Source organism: Megalobrama amblycephala, linkage group LG7 (genome assembly GCF_018812025.1).
Source record: "Megalobrama amblycephala isolate DHTTF-2021 linkage group LG7, ASM1881202v1, whole genome shotgun sequence".
Taxonomy (NCBI): domain Eukaryota; kingdom Metazoa; phylum Chordata; class Actinopteri; order Cypriniformes; family Xenocyprididae; genus Megalobrama; species Megalobrama amblycephala.
This window is the reverse complement of record NC_063050.1, coordinates 4,638,225-4,660,596: the sequence shown is the minus strand read 5'-3', so window position 1 is coordinate 4,660,596 and position 22,372 is coordinate 4,638,225. Positions and strand designations below refer to the sequence as shown.

The 22,372-nt window shown below is 35.6% G+C and overlaps 3 protein-coding genes across 4 annotated transcripts; 2 read left to right on the top strand and 1 right to left on the bottom strand.

The window, feature by feature from the left end:
* Positions 1-798: 798 nt before the first annotated feature.
* Positions 799-2,501, top strand: LOC125271180 (microfibril-associated glycoprotein 4-like). Its single transcript, XM_048195183.1, has 4 exons — positions 799-1,014; positions 1,095-1,191; positions 1,284-1,359; positions 1,857-2,501. The coding sequence occupies exons 1-4, from the start codon at positions 814-816 to the stop codon at positions 1,858-1,860; spliced, it is 378 nt and encodes a 125-aa protein (XP_048051140.1). The 5' UTR covers positions 799-813; the 3' UTR covers positions 1,861-2,501.
* A 3,436-nt stretch (positions 2,502-5,937) lies between these two features.
* On the bottom strand, positions 5,938-7,130 carry LOC125271530. Its single transcript, XM_048195567.1, has one exon. The coding sequence runs from the start codon at positions 7,003-7,005 to the stop codon at positions 5,938-5,940; it is 1,068 nt and encodes a 355-aa protein (XP_048051524.1). The 5' UTR covers positions 7,006-7,130.
* Positions 7,131-15,922: 8,792 nt separating this feature from the next.
* On the top strand, positions 15,923-20,990 carry LOC125271116 (zinc finger protein 883-like). Of its 2 annotated transcripts, none has more exons than XM_048195097.1 (4): positions 15,923-16,309; positions 18,113-18,280; positions 18,388-18,652; positions 19,976-20,990. In XM_048195097.1, exons 1-4 carry the CDS (start codon positions 16,037-16,039, stop codon positions 20,896-20,898), a joined length of 1,629 nt encoding a protein of 542 aa, XP_048051054.1. In that variant the 5' UTR covers positions 15,923-16,036; the 3' UTR covers positions 20,899-20,990. The 2 variants fall into 2 exon arrangements, with proteins under 2 accessions (XP_048051054.1, XP_048051053.1); XM_048195096.1 differs by having other exon boundaries at positions 15,924-16,330.
* Positions 20,991-22,372: the final 1,382 nt, after the last annotated feature.

Below are 22,372 nucleotides of genomic sequence, written 5' to 3'. Positions count from 1 at the left end.
TCATTTTTGAATCTTTGAATTTTTAGGGAAATGATTTTTTGAATAACAGTAAATATGTTAATTATTAAGAGTAATTGTTATCTTAGACCCATGTTTCAAAATAAAAATGGCAAGTTTAAATTTAATGTGCGACTGAAATGGTCCAGTCCTGATATTTCACCTCCAATGATTGATTGACTATTAGTTACTGATTAATTACTGATCTAATTTAGTGTTTTTATTATAAAATATATTAATTATGTTTATTTCCTTATAAAGAACCAAAATAAAATACTCATAATTTCTTTATATACAATCTAAATAAAAATATCTAATCTGTTGGCATTAATTTAGACAATACTAAGGAATTTAACAGTTGAAAATAAAATAAATGTATTTTTGTACGTACTTTAGTTTTCAAACAGATGTTTACTTAATCTTGAGCCAACATCTAGAGCTTCATAGTGGACATTTACATCATAAATGTCATAAAAACCCAAAGGAGGAGCTTGATAATCTAACAGGTATATAAAGTGTTTGGAGTGTTTTTGTCGAACTGAACAACACAAACGGTGAGTTACTGTTTTATTCTTCATTTACCTCAGAACATTTGTACAATTTTCAGAAAATAAAATATAAAAATAGACAATATGAAAAAGTCTATATTTCTTTTATTTAGATAAAACAGATCTCTACTTTGATCTACTGAGAAGATGGCAGTAAGTTCACCTGTTTCCTTCATTGCGTCAATTACCCTGAACCACTAAATACTTATTTCATATTTGTTTAATTTTCAGTGTGATGTTCATCTCTTTCTCTTTCTTTCTGGTGTAGATGAAGGTGTTATTGGTGGCTCTTCTCCCTGTTGTATTGGGCATTGACTGCAAATTAATGCCATTCGACTGTTCTGACATCTATAACTCAGGACAAACAGTCAGTGGGTTTTATACCATCTATCCAGCAGGTGACATTCCTGTCTGGGTTTACTGTGACATGATCTCAGATGGGAAAAATGAAGATAAAGGAGGATGGACGGTACGAATTTGACTTTAGATCATTAAACACACATCAGAACATACATTATGAATCATATCTTCTATATAAACCCATCACAGATGATTCAGAGGAGAATGGACGGCAGTGTGAATTTCTATCGGCCGTGGAATCAGTACAAGAGAGGATTTGGGAATGTGGAGAGCGAATACTGGCTGGGTAAGATCTCACAGTGAGTGTCCGTTTGTGTGGATGATCATGTGTTTGGTTGAACATGTTCTTCATGTGTGTGTGTGTGTGTGTGTGAACAGGGCTGGAGAACATGTTCCAGCTGACACGTAACAGGAAGTACATGCTGAGAGTCGATCTGGAGGACTTTGATGGAAGGTAAGGTTTTGCTCAATACTCGTCCTTCTCTGTGGACTGTGAAACTGATGGGTATAAACTGCATGTTTCAGGGTTCAGTAATGGAGGAGCAGGTAGGACACTTTCATTCATAGGAGTAAATGTGCACTTGATCATGCACTTTCAAATCTTTTAGTTATTTAAATGTAATTATCATGATTATCATCAAATTTTCATCTCCTCATTTTGGATCCAGATTGTTTATTCAGTTTATAAATATAATGTATGTCTCATTCTTTAAATGTGGCTTACTTTGGTAAATGTTAAGGAAACTTACATTAAACTCTGAAATCTTCTGGAATAATTCAGTGAGCAGTGTGAGATGTCAGACATGTTGCTCTGATAACATACATTAGCTAGGTAAAATTAAGCTTGCTGAATGGAAAATTGCTTATTTATTAACAAAACTAACTGGCTAAACAAGTAGGAACAAGACTATATTATGTTAATCCTGTTAACAAAGCTCTTCCTCTCTGCAGGTGACTCTTTGACCTACCACAACAATCAGAAGTTCACAACCTTTGACAAAGATCAAGACCTCCGTGAAGGTAACTGTGCCAAAGTGTGTCTTGGGGCATTTTGGTACAATACCTGTTACCAAGCAAACCCCAACGGCGTGTACTTATGGGGAGAAGATGCCACCCATGACGCTATTGGTGTTGTTTGGTACACCTGGAAATACAAAGTTTCTGTCAGTGTGAAATCCATCAGCATGAAGATCAAAAGTGTATTTTAGAAACAACCATGTTTCCAGGAGCAAACATATGTTTTTATTACTGACTCAATAAATGTTCCATAAACTCCAGCATTGTGAAAGCATGTATGCCTGTATGAAGTGTTTATTTCCACAACAGAAACACTAAATGAGGCATTCTGTGGGATCACATCTGAACTAACTGACTATATGAGTTTGGAGTCATGGGAGCAGTTGAGTATTGTACATGTAGACTGGAATTATTAATCACTATGACCTTTCATACATTCAAGACATGTAATGTAGATGTAGTACATATGTGTATATGATCCACTGGCAAACATTTTGGCCCCATTCCTAAGATGCGTTGTCAGTGGTCCGATCACAAGTGAGGCCAAGATGCATTACAGTGTGTACTTGGTATTAAAGTCCCCCTGTAGTCTATAATTTTATCCCTTAAAACTCATCTTTGATCACCAAACTGACATATTTAAAGGTGCCCTAGAGGTGCCTTTTCAAAAGATGTAATATAAGTCTAAGGTGTCCCCTGAAAGTGTCTGTGAAATTTCAGCTCAAAATACCCCATAGATTTTTTTAAATAATTTTTTTAACTGCCTATTTTGAGCCATTATTACATATGCACCGATTAAGTGTGCGGCCCCTTTAAATCTCCCGCTCCCCCGCCCCCGCGAGCTCTCAACTGCCTTAAACAGCAAACACAAAGTTTACACAGCTAATATAACCCTCAAAATGGATCTTTACAAAGTGTTCATCATGCATACATCGATTCCTGTGAGTATAGTATTTATTTGGATTTTTACATTTGTTTATGAATGAGTTTGAGGCTATGCTCCGTGGCTAACGGCTAATGCTACACTGTTGGAGAGATTTATAAAGAATGAAGTTGTGTTTATGAATTATACAGACTGCAAGTGTTTAAATGAAAATAAATGTGTTTAATGAAAATAACGACGGCTCTTGTCTCCGTGAATACAGTAATAAACGATTACTTTAACCACATTTAGCAGTACATTAGCAACATACTAACGAAACATTTAGAAAGACAATTTACAAATATCACTAAAAATATGATGTTATCAATGATCATGTCAGTTATTATTGCTCCATCTGCCATTTTTCGCTATTGTTCTTGCTTGCTTACCTAGTCTGATGATTCAGCTGTGCACAGATCCAGACGTTAATACTGGCTGCCCTTGTGTAATGCCTTGAACATGCAAATATTGGGGGCGTACATATTAATGATCCCGACTGTTACGTAACAGTCGGTGTTATGTTGAGATTCGCCTGTTCTTCAGAGGTCTTTTAAAGAAATGAGATTTATATAAGAAGGAGGAAACAATGGAGTTTAAGACTCACTGTATGTCATTTCCATGTACTGAACTCTTGTTATTCAACTATGCCGACGTAAATTCAATTTTTGAATCTAGGGCACCTTTAAGAAATTTTTTTCTTTCTTTAAATAGCTTGAATGTAATTCTACACCCTTGCTTCATTTAGTATACGTGAATCTATTAATATGGTAATTAGCCCTGCCTCCACTCACTGGCACAAGCTCAGATATCCACTCGGTCAACTTACTGTGGTAAACGCTGCACAATGGTATTGTTTTTACAACGTTGGACTCATGATGGTAATTAATATGATTAGCTTTTTGCTTGACTACATTATCAAACAGCAAATAATATGTTGCTAATGTTACACAAACCATCTTCTCATTCGTCATGTCAGAGTCAGACCACTGCCTTCTAACAATCAGTATCCTTACAAATGCTTTGAACAACTCAGTGGAGAAAGGCATATAGTTTATTAATCACAACTTCATAATACACCCGCTATTTTGCCAAATCTACCTGATTTTTCATATCAACAGAAAAATAAACTGGGATAACCTGGTTTCTCTCGAGACTTCCTGCTTCAGATTGGTCATAGTTAATGACATGCTAAAGCACATTGACATGATTGGTTATGTGACGTAACAAACACCAGTGATTTCACTCTCGGCTGCGGATATAAGGAGAACTTTGGGTTTGGGCTAAATTCCAAGCTCAGAGCCCTCAATCCCCTTGGACAGCACATCAAATATGCTTATTAATTTTTTTTTCTCTCTATTCAATCATTTGTAAGTGTGAACTCATGAAAACCACTGTCACAGGTAATCAGACAATATTTATTTATTTGTTAATGTTTTTTTTCGGCACCTCATCATAGATTCAAATGTATAAATCAAAATGTATTGCATTTATGAAGAAAAGGTTCAGCACCAAAGGCTCTATCGCTATTGCCTCAATGGTGTTCAGTGTCTTTGGGTGGATTAGGACTGTTTGTGATTTGGTCTTAGTGGCTTAGGAGTCCTCTTGACTACTGCTAATGTTTCACAGATTTAGGAGCTAGTTTTAGCGTGATGAGGATTGAGGATGTTCACCTGTTGATTTGCTATGCATTTTGAAAGAAAAGAATACATGTTTGCTAATGTAAGGTTAATTTCCTGCTTGATACAAAAGCCGGCTGATGGGAAACACTTCCTCTTAAACCCTGTCCTGTTAACCTTAATGTTGCATATCTAAAATATTTTGAGTGTAAGCTACAGTGAAGCCTATAAATGAATCTAATGAAGACATATTTAGCTCAGACTCATTGTCCTGTATAATATCAGTGGTCTGTCATTTTCTCATCTATCGAACACGGTGTGGTTTGTTAGTGTTAGTTCTTCATTGTTTATTTACCTGTATAATTGTCTGTTGTCAATCATTGAAAAAATAGCCTAACAAAAGCAATACAGTATTTTAACTTGTATAATAGCTTTCACTTTTTCACTTTTTTTTTTAAACTCACAATTTCAAAAAAAGGCGGAATTGTGAGAAAAAAGTCAGAATTCTGAGTTATAAAGTCAGAATTTTGAGATATAAACTCACAATTTCAAGAAGAAAGTCAATTGTGAGTATGTCTTGCAATTCTGACTTTATAGCTTGCAGTTGTGAGAGAAAAAGTCTGGACATGAACATAGGTGCAACAACTTTATATCTCTAAAATAGAAAAGAGAACTAAAGAAAAAAAAAAAACATGACACCACATGACAAAACAGTTTTAACATATCTCCAACATTTCTTTTTCTTTTTCAACATTTACCTCTTCTGGGTAAAAATGGATGCAGATGCAGTATGAGGGTTCAAATGAGTTTGATATGTGCTTGATATAAAAAACTGTGCTTTAAAAAGTCCTTGAATCTGGTGTTCATGAAAGAGTGGGAACCCTGCATTCACTAACATGTTTCTTCAAAACTGAGAATTTTCTGTAAAGCTTTACAACTTGATAGCATGTCAAGTTAACAGCGGTTCAAGTCTGTGCTGTTCAGCTGCATTTGAGTTCTGTTCTGTCCCAAAAGTGTCTCTTCTGTCTTGAGAATCAGTGATCAAACTTCACAACCAGGATGCAAATTATTATTGATCATCAATTTGCGTGTTGAGACTGCACACATTTTGTTTCTTTGGTGAAGAATGGTGATAAAGCTCACAAAAAGCTGTTCTGAGGAGACCTAACTTTGTTTCACATCAGTCTTAAGGTGATGATACACAGGGAAACTTTTTCAGCAATTGTTGCCGGTCAATGTCTTAATGGGAAAGTGCTGAAGCAATATCGCTCAGCAACATTGCTGAAAAAGTTGCCCCGTGTATCATCACCTTTAGAGGTTGCAAGATTGATGATAAAATGTTTGATAGTTGCTTCTGTCTTTGTAGGCAAAGGGAAAAGAAATATGAATAAGTCCAAGCAAAAATCACTGTAATGCATATCATGTGGCAATGATTTCCAAATTCGCACTGGAGTGCCACAGTAGATGATAGTCCGTTTTAAAGTATGGTGCAGAATCTTCTGCATAATCCCTTCTTCTTGTGTAATTTCTCTGAGGGGTTTAGTGTAGGTGTGTCATCACATATGTGGATTATGGTGTCATTGTTTTTTGTTGCAGAAGACTCAGTGTCATCTGAATCACTGGATGATGGAGTGACCGCAGTGAAATCTGGACTGACAGTGTTTGTAGTTTGAGGACTGTAATTGATGGCAGGCGTCGGGATGTATGGATAATAACCTGTATTCTTGTCATTATCTATCTGGATTTTGGTGTAATTTCTCGGTGATGCAAGAGGCTCATGGTGCGCTGGACCACTGGATGGCTGACTGACCGCAGTGAAATCTGTGTGTGTAGTTTGAGGTCTGTAACTGGTGACCGCCGTTGGTAATATAGGCTGTATGGCTGTGCAGTAACCTGTCATCTTGTTGTCATCTAACTGGATTGCTGCAGGAGACTCGCTGTCATCTGAATCACTGGATGATGGAGTGACCGCAGTGAAATCTAGACTGAATGTGTTTGTAGTTTGAGGTCTGTAATTGATGACAGGCAGAATGGATGTACAATAATCCATCTCCTCCAGAAAGTGCTCTAAACACATCCTCCTGATGATCATGAGAAGGCCTCTGGAGATCCGGTAAGTGGCGTTTGGATTGTAGTCGTTTGATCGGTTGCGGTGTTGAGTCACATAAACTCTATGAAACCACTCCTCATCGTAGAGACTGACAATAATCCGGTCTGTGTTGCTGTTGTACTCGTAATTATATTTATCTGAGATGTATTCAGGAAGTTCTTCAGCTCCTGGTGAATTTAGATTGCCAACCACATAGTAAGGGAAGTCTATGTCTGGAAGAAGTTTATCCCCATTTTCGTCATATCTGTTCTCAAAAAGGTGAAAACCAAAGTCTCCGTCGGCTAGGTCACATTCAGAGATCATGACATTGTCATTGCTAAAAGAAAAACAGTCATTGGCGAACCAGTAGAGGAGTTTGAGTCCATGTCTGGGCCAGGGTTGACCGAACCTAGAGTCTCTCAGGTGGGCCAGTTCATTTAACGTTTGCATCATCATCTTGCACCTTAAGAGGAGAGAGGAATATATAGGTATTTATTAAAATACAAGATCAGAGTTTTACAGAAATATGTGTACATAGTGCATAGACTATATGTATAGCCTACTGTATCTCGTTTACTGTAGAAAGCAGTATATCATGAATATTATTTTGTTGCAATTGCAAATGTTTTGACCAGTATTCGATTGAAAACCATGAACTAAAGACATTAATTAAGTTGTATTTCACTTTAATACAGAAAAATAATAATAATTTGGCTTTTTTACAGTAGTGACAACCCCCTCAACTTAAATACGATTGAGTTTTGGGTAACACTTTATTTTACAGTGTCATTGTTACACATGTTACATGTAGTTACTGTAGCTATAACTATAAATTATGCATAATTACATGCAATTAACCCTAAACCAAACCCTCATCCTAACCCTATAGTAAGTACATGTAGTTAATTATTATTATTCAGTACTTAAATGTATAATTACAGTGTAACACAGACATGGATCATTCAGACATACCCACATTTAAATAATTTAGACATACAGTATAGTTTCCACTTACAGATATTTGATTTCACTGCATTTCAAAGCATTTTGTTAGATAGGATGGATCTACATTTTTGAAATATCAGATCCGACCCTGGTCACTGGATCCTGTCAAAAATTATTTTCACTTTGGAGTGATGTCAAATTGCAAGCACAATAAGACATCGAGTGTCATGATCATCAGTTGTAGTGCCCTGGTTAGCCACCAGAGGGCACTCAACCCTGGACTATCGCCTCACCTTATTGGACTTCACTTCCCATAATCCCTTGTCCTGGACTCATTGCGCTCAGCTTTTATCACTCATGTTATTAGTGTCTTTCTACTTATACCCGGTTGTTTCAGTCATTTTCTTATCAAGGTTTAGTTTGTTGTTACCTGCATGTCTGAGCACCCCGATGGATTTTGACTCTTTGCAAATGTTGCAAACTTTAAAGTTCTTTGCAAATGTTGCAAATGTTTTGACCAGTATTTTGCAAGTGTTTTGACCATTGTACTTCTCTTCACTCTTTAAAGGATAAAGTATGAGCTGAACAAAGTGCTTCCACATCCATCCATCCATCATAAATATGTGGTCCACACAGCTCCAGGGGGTTAATAAAGGCTTCATAACTTGTTAAATATGGATTTTTTTTACACAAACACATCATTTCGGAATGTGAACCGATCATCTCTATGGCTTTACTTCTACTTACAGTGCAAAATAAACCAGATGTCAAATGGCCAAAAACTGGATCATGTAACATGTAGTATGTCACATAACGTCACATTTACCTCATTCAGTGTGTCCAAAAACTCGTTAGTCGACTGGAAACATTAACTTAATTTTTAAGTTAAGTTAATTTTTAAGTTAAGTCAATAGACTTAGGGGAGGATGGGGAACCTGGATTTTCAACACCGCCTTACCTATTATTGTACTAATGTTGATTTTACTGCTGATAGCACCATGCCTAAAGCAATGCATTAGTGGTTCTATTATGCATTCCATTACAGCCAGTGATGCTGAAGGTCCAAAACATGCGGAGATTTATTTGTGACCCTGGACCACAAAACCAGTCATAAGTCGCACGGGTATATTTGTAGCAATAGCCAACAATACATTGTATGGGTCAAAATTATCGATTTTTCTTTTATGCCAAAATCTTTAGGATATTAAATAAAGATCATTCATGTTCCATGAAGATATTTTGTAAATTTCCTACCATAAATATATATTAAAAAATGTATTAATGTGAGTGGATATGCATTGCTAAGGACTTAATTTGGACAACTTTGAAGGTGATTTTCTTAATAAGTTTTTATTTTTTTTGCACCCTCAGATTCCAGATTTGCAAATAGTTGTATCTCACCCAAATATTGTCCTATCCTAACAAACCATACGTCAATGGAAAGCCTATTTATGCAACTTTCAGATGATGTATAAATCTCCTCTTAGTTTGATATATAGTCGAATATATTTTGATTAACATGACAATATTAATCAGTTTTTATTTTTGTATAAATGCACATGGTTGTTCAATAGGTAAGACATTCTGTCTTAAAGTGGCCATGTGTCTGTGTGTCTTTGTCTTTCTTGGTACTCGGGTACACCTGCTTTTCTGTGCTGGATCGCCCAACCAGAAGAGATCTTCTCGAAATACTTGATCTCAATTCTTTATTCTAACAAATGTATTATTCTAACTTTATTTTAAGACTTCCATATGTGTATTGAGTTAGAGACTCCACAATTGCTGTGGTTAATGTTTAGACTGTCCTCTATCTGTGTGCCAGTTCTTCAGTGATAGCCTTTTATATCTTCTTTTAAGTTAATGATAATTAATTACACAATTTTGAAAGAAATGCAAATAAAAACGTTATTCTTTTCATTTTATCAACTTGTTTCAGAGTAACTGGTGTCAGTTATAAACAAACACATTACTCAGATTAATATTAACTCACATTAACTAAAGTCTAAAGATTAATATTTCTTAGCTTTCTGAATATTATTAATTCATATAATTACTATTAATATTGAGCGTCAAACTGGTGATGTTTCTTAACATTTTCTTTACACACAGCACAAATTAAATGTGTTTTCCTGCCCTCTTTTGATTGATACATCATTGGCTGATGCTTTTATTGGCCAAAATATCAATTCATCTCTTTATTTATCATACTGTTCTATGGGCTGCTATAGACTTAAGTAGAAGAAGAATAACACTGATTTCTGTTTCACAACATCATCCTGTGACGTTAAAGACCTTGAAAATGGAGACAGGCTGTTATCTCTTCCTCCTGAAGATAGACATGCCTTGAAACCACACAGTCATAAGATTAACTTTACATTTATCCCTTTCATATTGAGACAGTCAGTGACTTTATCCTGCATTATACACAGACATAATTTATGGTGTATTCAAACAGTGAATGTTTCTTTGTCTTAAATCAATCTTGTCTTATTAATTTATGATTTTATTCCTTATAAATTTTCCTTTGTATTCATGTTTCATATATTAATCCCTATTGTATATTCATATTCAAGTATTTAGTCATCTATTGTTACTCATTATTCAATGTTTATCTTTTATTCTAGGTAGTATTTGTAGAATATTTATATCAAAACTATTTATGATAATTGAGAATGTATCTCTTCATTGGTGTTTTGTTAGATATTGGATGCCTTCTGTCTTTTTTCTATGTGGAAATATTCTCAGAATCAGTCAATAGTTGTACATTTTTCGTTCTTTTCCAGAAACTGAGAGCTCATTCGGCTCTACTAGTTGTTAAAGGTAAACTTTTTTTTCTTTCTTTTTTTGTATTTTCTTGTTCAAAATACCACCAACTGGGAAATCAGTTTAAGCAACTGGAGCTTAAGCAACTTTACCAAATCAGCATATTTAGTAGAGAAAAAGAGAGAATCTCTATCATTTTAACTAACTATTTCAGTCATTTGCTGCTGCAATTTCTTGAAAAGAGAGAAAATGAGATCTTACCTTTTGAAATCCGTCATATAGTAAACCCTCAGGTTGTTTTCAGCTGTAAAAGCACAGATAAACTGGAAGACTCGCTCACTATCTCAGAAACACTGAACAGGGCAGTGATGTGGGCGTGTCGTAGCTTTAAATTACTGCAAGGGTTTCCAAACTGATCCTGAATCCTCCTCAGCACTGCACATTTCAGATGTTTCTCTTACTGAAACCGACTGGTTTAACTCCCCGGAAGTGACAGTGGAAACGGAGCTAGTTAAACTAAACATTGTAGTGAACAACAGACGTGATGGCACCAGAGCTTCACAACAGACATTCTTTTGTCCCACTTTGATTAATCAAAAGAATGTGATAGGACCCTCAACGACAAGTAAATGACTATTGTAATCAGGACTGCCAAAGGTGGGAGACAGGAAAGATGACATCAACGGCCCATTGATGATAGGCTAATCTCATCACGAGTTGCCTTTGTTCACCTCAGGCTTCCATGCCTGAGTTCAAGGTGCGAATGACCATGGACTCCTAGGGCTGCCAAACCGGTTCAGGCTAGAGCACAGCAAGAACAAAGAAATGCTCAGAAAGGAAGACATTTTCTAAACATATCAGCTTGAAATCATCAAAAAATGGACAGGAATACTGTAAGGAACATGTCCTATGTGTCCTTGTACTCTTCCAGGAAACTGTGCACACACAGTAGAAACCACACCTGGAATAAAAGCCAATGAAACTACACCCACTGAGACAGAAGTGTGATACCTCAACCAATTCACATCAAGTTTGGACTCTACGAGTTCAGAACACTGCCACAGGGACTTTGAGAAAGGTTTGAAAAGGAAATACAGCATTTCCAAGGTCCTAAAGACATTGTCTTATTTAACTGTGTATTTTGGAACAATACAACAAGTTTCACAGGATGAAAGGTGGGCGTGTTAAGGGACGGACACCTGGAATGCTGTGACCCAATCACATCAAACATCAGGAAAGGTGGGATTAGTAATCTCCTCTCCAACGAGAAGGAATAAAAGTTTTCCCAAGTAAACAGACCCTTGTTCTGAGTTTCTGACCTGACGAGGGAAGAACAACAGCACGACCAAGGAGTCTTGCAAGTAAACCTTTCACCACACGGACCTTCAAGCAGCCCAACTGCTTCTGCAGAGGACTTTGACTCCTGACCTGCATAACTCAAGTATCTCCAACCTACAGAAGATCCTACGGACCGACCACCATCTGACCTACAGTTCTCTGGATTACACAAAGACCTCCAGCACTCAGTGCAGCTCTGCAGCTGTTGGAAAGCAATCCAGTCTCCCACTGCACATGGAAGGATACCAGTGAAAGACGTTTCCCATTCCCGGACTGATCACCCGACCAAGTGAAACGTAAATATAAGCTAACCAAACCTTTTCCAAAAGCCTTGGCATGAGGTTGCTGCTATATGAGATTGTTATTTGTAATAGAGACTGTTTTTCTAGGGTTAGCGTATACAGATAGATACATTAGACACGTTATCTATATTCAGAGTAAATGCTTATTTACTTATTTTTAATACCAGCATCCAGAAAGACCACAATTGACTCCCTCATAGACTGCTTATTACCCATTCATTGCTTCGTCCAATCTGTTGCTCATCTACTTGGCATTCATTATGTTAACATCCATTTGTGTTGTAGTTTCTGTTTGATTATTGATTCAATTTTCTTAGTAGTTTAGTCATTTTTCCTTAGTAGTATTTAGTGAGTGTGATATTTTACTCTTGTATATCTTTTTGTTAAAGGTGCCCTCGAATGAAAAATTGAATTTATCTTGGCATTGTTGAATAACAAGAGTTCAGTACATGGAAATGACATACAGTGAGTCTCAAACTCCATTGTTTCCTCCTTCTTATATAAATCTCATTTGTTTAAAAGACCTCCGAAGAACAGGCGAATCTCAACATAACACCGACTGTTACGTAACAGTCGGGGTGTACGCCCCCAATATTTGCATAATGCCAGCCCACGGTCCCAACATTATCATTATGAAAGGCATTAGACAAGGGCAGAACATCTGGATGTGCACAACTGAATCAACAAACTAGGTAAGCAAGCAAGAACAATAGTGAAAAATGGCAGATGGAGCAATAATAACTGACATGATCCATGATATCATGATATTTTTAGTGATATTTGTAAATTTTCTTTCTAAATGTTTCGTTAGCATGTTGCTAATGTACTGTTAAATGTGGTTAAAGTTACCATCGTTTCTTACTGTATTCACGGAGACAAGAGCCGTCGCTATTTTCATTTTTAAACACTTGCAGTCTGTATAATGCATAAACACAACTTCATTCTTTATAAATCTCTCCAACAGTGTGTAATGTTAGCTTTAGCCACGCAGCATAGCCTCAAACTCATTCAGAATCTAATGTAAACAATATAACAGTATACAATACTCACATAATCTGATGCATGCATGACGAACACTTTGTAAAGATCAATTTGAGGGTTATATTAGCTGTGTAAACTTTGTTAAGGCACTGTTTAAGGCAAGCGCGAGCTCTGTGGGCGGAGAGCACGGGATTTAAAGGAGCCGCACAGCATAAATCGGCGCGTTTATAATGATGCCCCAAAATAGGCAGTTAAAAAAATTAATAAAAAAAAATCTATGGGGTATTTTGAGCTGAAACTTCACAGACACATTCAGGGGACACCTTAGACTTATATTACATCTTTTAAAAACATAATCTAGGGCACCTTTAATAAATTCATTTTATTGCAAATGATGTGAAGGATAAACAATATAAGGTTAAAACTAATTTATTGAATTATATGATTAGCTATAACTTTGTGATTTCTTTTGCTCTCTCTGCTGAAAGTAGAACTGAAATGTTTAATTGTAGTTACGATTACATTATTAATCAATGTCACTGGTAAAACGTTCAAAGGAAACGTTCAAAGTCTCCTGTTTCAAAATATCTGTACACAAATCAGTTAAAAAATGAAAGCTTTTGAAGTAGAGGTCTACTACTCGACAGGTCCCAGAAAAACCTGCGGGTTTTGAGTCTGTAACTGAGAAAAACTATATAGGTTTGCATGCCGTCTTCTGTGTTGTGGCCCCTATGTCATAATTTTGTTAATTTTTGTTAAAATTATGTTATAATTATGACTTGGTTCATAATTGACTCCATGAGTCATAATTTAATGACATCATTTTTTTGACATAATTGATTTCCTAAGTCATAAATCTGACTTTTAATCTATAATATGATTTGGCATCTCATAATTTTTATTTTTTAAATATATTTTTAATTCATAATGTTGACTTTTCATCTCTTAATTATGACTTTTTATCTCATATTTATGACTTAGTATGTCATAATTATGTTTTATCAAAGCATGAATGTTTTTTTTTATGTAAAGTTTTATTTATAAAGTTATTTGTATAGTACACAACATCTGGGGCCTCATAAAGCGTGCGTATGCACAGATATGATCTTAGAGTGTGTACGCTAAAATTTGAGCTAAGGTTCATATTTATACAAAATGGACTTTGACGTGGAAAAGTGCTTATTGCCTTGTCAGGATCTGAGCAGACATACGCACTTTTCCTTGTGGCAGAGTGAGAGTATCCCAGGGATTTGGAAATCTAAGCAATTATTGCCGCTCACCATTCTCAAGAACAAAACTTATGTAAAATACATGCTGAGAGATGTGTACCCGACTGGCTCCCAGCATGCATTGCAACACTGATTCTTGATGTCTGTTTTTTTTTTTTTACAGCAATATAATTCTGATTAGACATCCAATTAAAGAAAGAAAAGTAAAAAGAAGAGGAAGTGTTATTTTTTTTCAGTGGTGTTTTAGTAGCTGCTCAGTCAGGTTGATATTCGGGGATCCAAGGATTCACAGGAAATTCGGAAGAAATAATAGTTTGTGCTCATTGTATGTGTTGGTGTAAATGATATTTGCTCTTGGATGTGTTCTAGTGAAAAGCTAATTACAGATCACATGACCTACAGCTGTGCATGTGAATGTGTCAGAACTTCAATTTTATTTGTTTTTTGAGGTGTCAGCAACAGTTATCAATTTTGTTTATAGAGAATTTTTTTTTTTTGTTTGTTTGTTTGTTTTTTTACAACAGTACATACATATATAAACAAATAAATTACTTGTGTACACAAATACAGTGTTGTGAAATATTTGATCAAAAACCAAAAAGCTATTGTAAATATGTACCGGTAAATAATGGTAAATATCTATGATTATTTAAAGGGGATGTCTAATGCTATTTCATGCATTCTGACTTATTTACTATGTTAAAGAGTCGGATTCTCATGCTAAACATGGTCAAAGTTTCAAAAAACAAAACAAAAAAACACTTGGCTGTATGACAGAGATTTTTCTGTTTTTGTTGTTGTTGTTGTTTATTTGTTTTTTTATCATTGCAAAAGATGACATTTCTGATTCACAACTTTGTATAGACAGAGTATTCTGAATGTATTAACAATATGACCAATGTCATCTGAACATATAAGAGAAAAGTTATCATTGATCGCTGAAAGAAAATGATAAAGAGAAAATAGGAGAAAACAAAGAGAAATTAAAAACATGAAGGTAAGATATTGATTTATACATCAATTACAGTGTACAAATTAAAGTCATTAGAAATTGAAGTTAGGATGAAATAGTGCAAAGATACATTTTAAATTCTTAAAAAAATAATTATTATTTGGGGGTAACTGTTATATTGTATTCTGAAAAAGAATCTGCGTAAGTCATTAATAAACCTTTGTTGTTAAATAGCTGACAAACTAAAATTGTTGGTCAAAAAATAAAGTTCTGTTTTTGTATAAAATATTTTGATTGTTATAAAATAAAAAATATGGGGGGTGAAATTATGTTTATATAATAAAGCCCATGCCAAAAGTACCTGTTGGTGGAAATTTGAAAGTTTGATCAGATTTCTCATCCAATTTTTATTTTATTTTATTTATTTATTTTTTATTAATGCTCAGTAATATAACAACATTGTCAAGGAATTGCATACAAATACACATATACCCCAAAAAAAAAAAAAAAACAAAACATCAAAGGTTATACAAAAAAAAAAAAAAAATTAATCAAAAGAAGACTAGACAAATACACAAGAATGCATACACTATCATTATTGGTACAATAATATACAGACATTGATATATAGGGAGAGCTTTTAAATGTATTTTCTTTAAACATTTCCTCATAATATTTTATAAATTTTAGGGATTTTTTGTTATGTATATATCGAAGAGATTTGAGCAGTGATGTTAATTCAGTTTTGAAATTGGGATAAGATGGAATATTGTTTATTTCTCATCCAAATACACCACGTACTCCTTCAGGTTTGACGTCATGAAGGGCGGAATTCCTTGTATGGGCACTTCTCCCGGAAGAGCGCGCGCACACGAGCACGCCCATCACCGTGCTTCATTCATGTTGGGAAGTCTGCAGCTCTGGCTGTACTTGTCTCGAGAAACAGTTGTTTGGTTTGTTAAAACGCGAATTCAGCAATGTCACCAAAGAGGTGTGTTTTTGGATGTAAGGGAAAGATTACCTTGTTCAGCTTCCCAAAGGACCCAGCGTTAAGGGAGCAGTGGATGCAGTTTGTTTTCCCGGGGCAGCAGCGGAGTTGTGGAAGTTTGTTTGTTTGTTCCCGGCATTTCAGTGACGAATGTTTTACGAACAAGGCTCAGTTCGACGCTGGATTTGCTGATCGTTTAAGACTAAAAGATGGAGCGGTCCCATCGATAAAACATCCCGGTCATGGGTCGGAACCGCAGGACGTGAGTAAAACTGCATCAAATGTGAGTAAAACTGCATCAAATGTTTTTGTTGGCAGTTTGTTGGTAAGTGCATATAATGTAAACAACAGGAATGTTTAGTGAATCACATGTTATCCAGGGATAATGCGATCATGTGTTAGTTCACTTTCAAATGAAAATTAGCCCAAGCTTTACTCGCCTTCAAGCCATCCTGACTTCTTTCTGACGAACACAATCGTAGATATATTAATAAATATCCTGACGCATCCAGTGTCATACCAACGAGTATGAGCTGAAGAAAGTGCCTCTATCGATCATAAACGTACTCCACACGGCTCCGGGGGTTAATAAAGATCTTCTGAAGCTGAATTTACATTTCTGTTGAAATCCGATGGCTCAGTGAGGCCTGCATAGCCAGCAATGACATTTCCTCTCTCAAGATCCATTAATGTACTAAAAACATATTTAAATCAGTTCATGTGAGAACAGTGGTTCAATATTAATATTATAAAGCCACGAGAACATTTTTAGTGCGGCAAAAAAACAAAATAACGACTTATATAGTGATGGCCGATTTCAAAACACTGCTTCAGGAAGCTTCAGAGCGTTATGAATCAGCGTGTCGAATCATGATTCGGATCGCGTGTCAAACTGCTGAAATCACGTGACTTTGGCACCGTTTCGACACACTGATTTCAGCAGTTTGACACGCGATCCGAATCATGATTCGACACGCTGATTCATAACGCTCCGAAGCTTCATGAAGCAGTGTTTTGAAGTCATTATTTTGTTTTTTTTTGGCACACCAAAAATATTCTATTGAATCATTGTACTCACATGAACTGATTTAAATATGTTTTTAGTACATTAATGGATCTTGAGAGAGGAAATGTCAACTTTGGTAAAGTTGGTTTTATATTCGCACATTCGGACATCCGTATTCAATAGCCTTGTTAATCACACTACAGTGGACATTCAGTGGACATTCACAAGTAAATATGCCATTAAAACAATACTTGCCTATTTTGATCGACTGTGAAAAATGTTGTAAGTTGACAATTGTTGGTTGTCAATATCATGTTGCTGCTTAAAATTCGCAAACATTAATTTATTGCACATTTATTGGTAAGTCTGAATTTATCAGAAGTCCGAATGTGCGAATATAAAACCAACTTTACCGAAGTGAAATGTCATTGCTGGCTATGCAGGCCTCACTGAGCCATCGGATTTCGTCAAAAATATCTTAATTTGTATTCCGAAGATTAATGAAGGTCTTACAGGTCTTTAAATTTTTAAAATTTTTAAATTTAAGTATCTAAAAAATAATGTCTTTGAAAGTTACAGATATATCTTGCTGGATATTATCTTTAATAAATGTTTAAATATTTTTCTATAGTTGTTCAGTATAAAAACATGAAAAAAGCATTGCTTCACTTCAGACGGGCTTTATTAACTCCCTGAGCCGTGTGGAGCACGTTAATGATGGATGGAGACACTTTCTTCAGCTTCATACTTGTTGGTCCCGCAGCGCTCACTGCCATTATCAAGCTTGGGCGCTTTAAGATATTTATTAATATTTCTCCGATTGTGTTCATCAGAAAGAAGAAAGTCATATACACCTATGATGGCTTATTATGAAATGTTGTAATAAACATAATTTCATTATATATTTGTGTGAAAATGATCCTTGAGATGAAATATGAGATCAGATTAGGGTAAACTATTGTTTGAAAAATTAAATAATCACCTAATTTTTTAACTTCTTTAATCTTTTGAGTATATTATCAATGCATCTTTTAGTAATGATGATGTGTTTGTGTTCAGATGTTGAGCATGAAAGCGCAGATGGATGTGATCTGCTGTAAATCAGTAGGAACTGATCTGTCCATGCTGGATATTGAGGATTTCATCAGTGAAATCTGTCAGCTGAAGAAAGAGGTGGCGTCACTGGAGGCAAAGCTGAGAGAAAGAGGAGACAAACCCAACAGAGAGGTCTGAATATGATTCTTCAGAATCATCTTGTCAGTTTGTATTTTAACGAATTAAGTTTGAACCCAGTGTCAGAGCCAGCTAATATATCTTTTGTTTTGCACTGTCAGGATTCATTCTGGAGCGTCAGAAATCAGAGATCCAGAGACACACAGGACTCAGAGCTCAGCCTCACTTTACTGTGTTATACTGACGCTCAGGATCATGGATCCGCTGATCAAACCTCTGACTGTAACGGCAAAGGAAACGAAACCACAGCGCAGGAACAACAACAGAGCCATGAGGAGGAGAAGGATGAAGGAAATAATGAGGATGATGGGAATGATGACAAGGAGGAAGATGGGAATGATGACAAGGAGGAGTTTACTCCTGCAGGTGTGTTTCTTCCTTTCGTGATCTTTTGTTGTTTTTCATGTCACTTGAATGTGATTAATTGGTCATTCAGAAACTCTGTAGGATCAGATTTATATTGGCTGATGGTCTCTGATGATCCTGATCAGGTTTGACAGCAGATCATCTGAGGTATTTGGGAACATAGTGGCAAATGATAGTAAGGCTGAATGATTTGCTGGGGAAAAAATGCATATATATTTTTTAATTACCGTATTTATGCTAAAAAAAATTCATTGCAATTAAAAAACAAAAAAGATCCAGGTTTGCTTGTTTTTAGGGCTGCATGATTTGGCCAAAAATCATATTAAGATTATTCACAATATACAGTCATATCTTGTGATTAATAATAATAATAATTATTATTATTATTGTAATAATATTAAAGAAAGCATGTGCAGATGCATGTTTTTGTATGGAGCAACATTTTCTGCAAGTCGCAGAAAACACAAGCTGCACAAGAGTAAAATATCACAGTGCCGCACACCAGACTGTTTAGTTTAGTTTATTAAATGTGTTATATAAATTAATTAATTACAGAGCCAGGGGACTTGTACACAAACACTAATACCTTAAACTGAATCCTAAACTCAATAGGAAGCCAATGCAAACTAATCAGAAGAGGAGTGATAATTTCCCTCTTTCTAGTTCTTGTTAAAAGTCTGGCTGCAGCATTTTGGACCTGTTGAACAATCCCTAAATGCAATGAGTTGCAGTAGTCCAGTCTTATTGGATTAAATGCATGAATCACAGTTTTCCAATCCTTATGAGGAACAGAAGATTTTATTTTAGAAATCAGCCTGAGCTAAAAAAAAAATGCAGATTTTTTACAACTGAATTCATTTTGTTTTTCAAATTTGAGTATTTGATGAGTACCCACGAGTTAGTCACAGGACTAAAGGATTTTGAGAGGATGTCAGCTCCTTCACACTGTCCAAAAAACCAACACTTCCATCTTAGTCATTTAATCGTAGAAAGTTATGCTGTCGCCTGCATAAAAATGATATAAAATCTGATGCTTACGAAAGATCTTAGCCAAAGGAAGAAGACTGAGGGAAATGTTTACTTTGTACAATCTTCATATAACATTCCTGCAAAGTCAACAGAATATTTATTCACAATGTCTGTCCTGCGGCAAAAAATGATGGCAGTTGCCTTTTAAACCATATGTTGATTATGACTGTGACCTGGATTCATAATTTGCTAATAATCTTGGGAGAAGAATGGCACGGGAACCTGCGGATTAGTATGAACACATCTGAATACATTTTAATGTTAGACTTTTTGTTAAAATTGTGTTTCTTTCAGATGATAACAGTGGTTCATCTTCTGATGGAGATGAAGAAACAACATCAAAAGATCAGCTGAAGGTCAAGAGTTTTTCCTGCTCCACCTGTGGGAAAACATTCAGAATACAAGGACATTTAGCGAGACATGAGAGAAACCACATGGAAGAGAGAGATTTAACCTGCATGATTTGCGACATCAGCTTTCCTACCTTAGAAGAGAAGAGATGTCATACAAAAGAGCACAACGTTAAGAAGGAGTTTCGCTGCGAACAGTGCGGGAAGGTGTTTTTCATCACTCTTTATAATATGAAAGCTCACATAAGGAGACACACAAAGACTTTCCACTGTGGCGGGTGCAACAAGTATTTCAGTACCAAACATCACCTTGTTGTTCACAAGCGAACACACACGGGCGAAAGGCCGTACAAGTGCCCTCACTGCGAGAAGAGATTCACATACTTGGTCTCTCTGAAGGCCCATTCACGTGTTCACACCGACGAGAGGCCGTACCAGTGCAGCGAATGTGGGAAAACCTTTTCAAACTCAACTTCTCTGAAGTCACACCAAAAAATGCACTCTGAAAAACAGTATCAGTGTTCGTACTGTGAGAAACGATTCCGTCACAAATCTTATTTGATTTATCATGAGAGGATTCACACTGGAGAGAAACCGTACCTGTGCTCCTACTGCGGGAAGAGCTTTGCTAAGCCGGGTGAATTTGGATATCATCAGAGAGTTCACACTGGAGAAAGACCGTATCACTGCAGTGATTGTGGGAAGAGATTCAGTGTACTTAGTGCCTTAAAAAAGCACCAGAGGATTCATACAGGAGAGAAACCTTACCGCTGCTCCATCTGTGGCGAGAGATTCGCTTATTTAGGTAGATTTCGGACCCACCAGAAGAAACACGCTGAAGAACAAACTGCTCCAGAATCATCTTAGTGTCTTTTGGTGCCCTAATATACATAAGTCGATTGTTTATATTATGTATATTACATTGTGTGTTTTTCAATAAAACCATATGCTATTGATAATTATTTGAGTCAATTATTGTTGACGCATCCAAGCTTTATAATGGCAGTAAGCGATACCAACGAGAAAGTACATCAATCCATCATAAACGTAATCCACGCGGCTCTGGTGGGATAATAAAGGTCTTCTGAAGTGAAGCATTTGTGTAAAAATACATATTTTTAAAAGGTATGAAATAAAATATGTAGCTTCCTCCAAACCGCCTTCAGTATTCAAATTACGAAGAAAGTCACGTCAGTTAAGCTTTTTCTGTAAGTTGAATAGGGAAGGTGTAGGATGTACCGCAAACTTTTTGAGCTGCAAGGGTTTTGCACTTCCGGTTACCCTTTATTTTACAGTGCCACAGTTACACGTTACTACATGTACTTACTATAGTAATAACAGTAAATTATGCATAATTACAAGTAACTAAACCTAACTCTAACTGTAACTACATGCAGTTAATAGTACTCAGTACTTATTTCACTAATTACAATGTAACTATGGCATTGTAAACTTGAATATGGAAGGTGTTTTGGCGGAAGCTAGATATTTGAAAGTGAATTAATCCTTTAAGTCAAAGGCTTAGGTCACTTTCACTTAGATATATTTTCATTACTACAAAAAATATCTGATTAATCATCAAAATATCGACTGATTACTTTATTACCAAAATAATCATTTATAATTAAAAATGACTGCCTTCGATTAGTTAAAACATTTCAAAATCCACCTGGGTCATTCCATGTCAAATCCACAAAATTTAAGAAAACTTCAAATTTTTGATTTTGTTCATATTTTTCTGTAGAAAGACAAACATAAATTAAGATGAAAGCCAAAATATTAAATGTCACAGCTGTATATTTATTGACTAATCCGCTATTTTGTAAAGGGGGGTCACAATGACAATTTTCACCTGAGATTTGGGGCCAATTTACAGGCAGGGCTTGACATTAACTTTTTTGCTCACCAGCCAATGTGGCTAGTGGTTTTCCAAAGTTACTAGCCACTCAGCATTTTCACTGGCCACAATTTTGCTGTTGGGAAATTACATTTTATATGATTAAAGTTGACTCTGGCATGCTTAAATTACTTGATTTTGAGTCATTTTACTTGATTTACAAGATTTAAAACCCTTTCAAACTTACAAATGCAGATTGACCACCCAAATCAAGACTATACATTGTATATATCAGGTACAGTTATTTTTGTTAGGCTATATAAAAAGAACAAAGAAGCAAATTACAAATAGTAATTTAAAAAATATATATATATTTTTTCAGATACATATGTTTATTTAGCATACATGTATACATGTATTTAACATTTTTTGATGTTTGATTAACATTAATGACAGACAGGTATTTATTTGGGGGCTGCTGAATGCATGGACGTCATATACTGA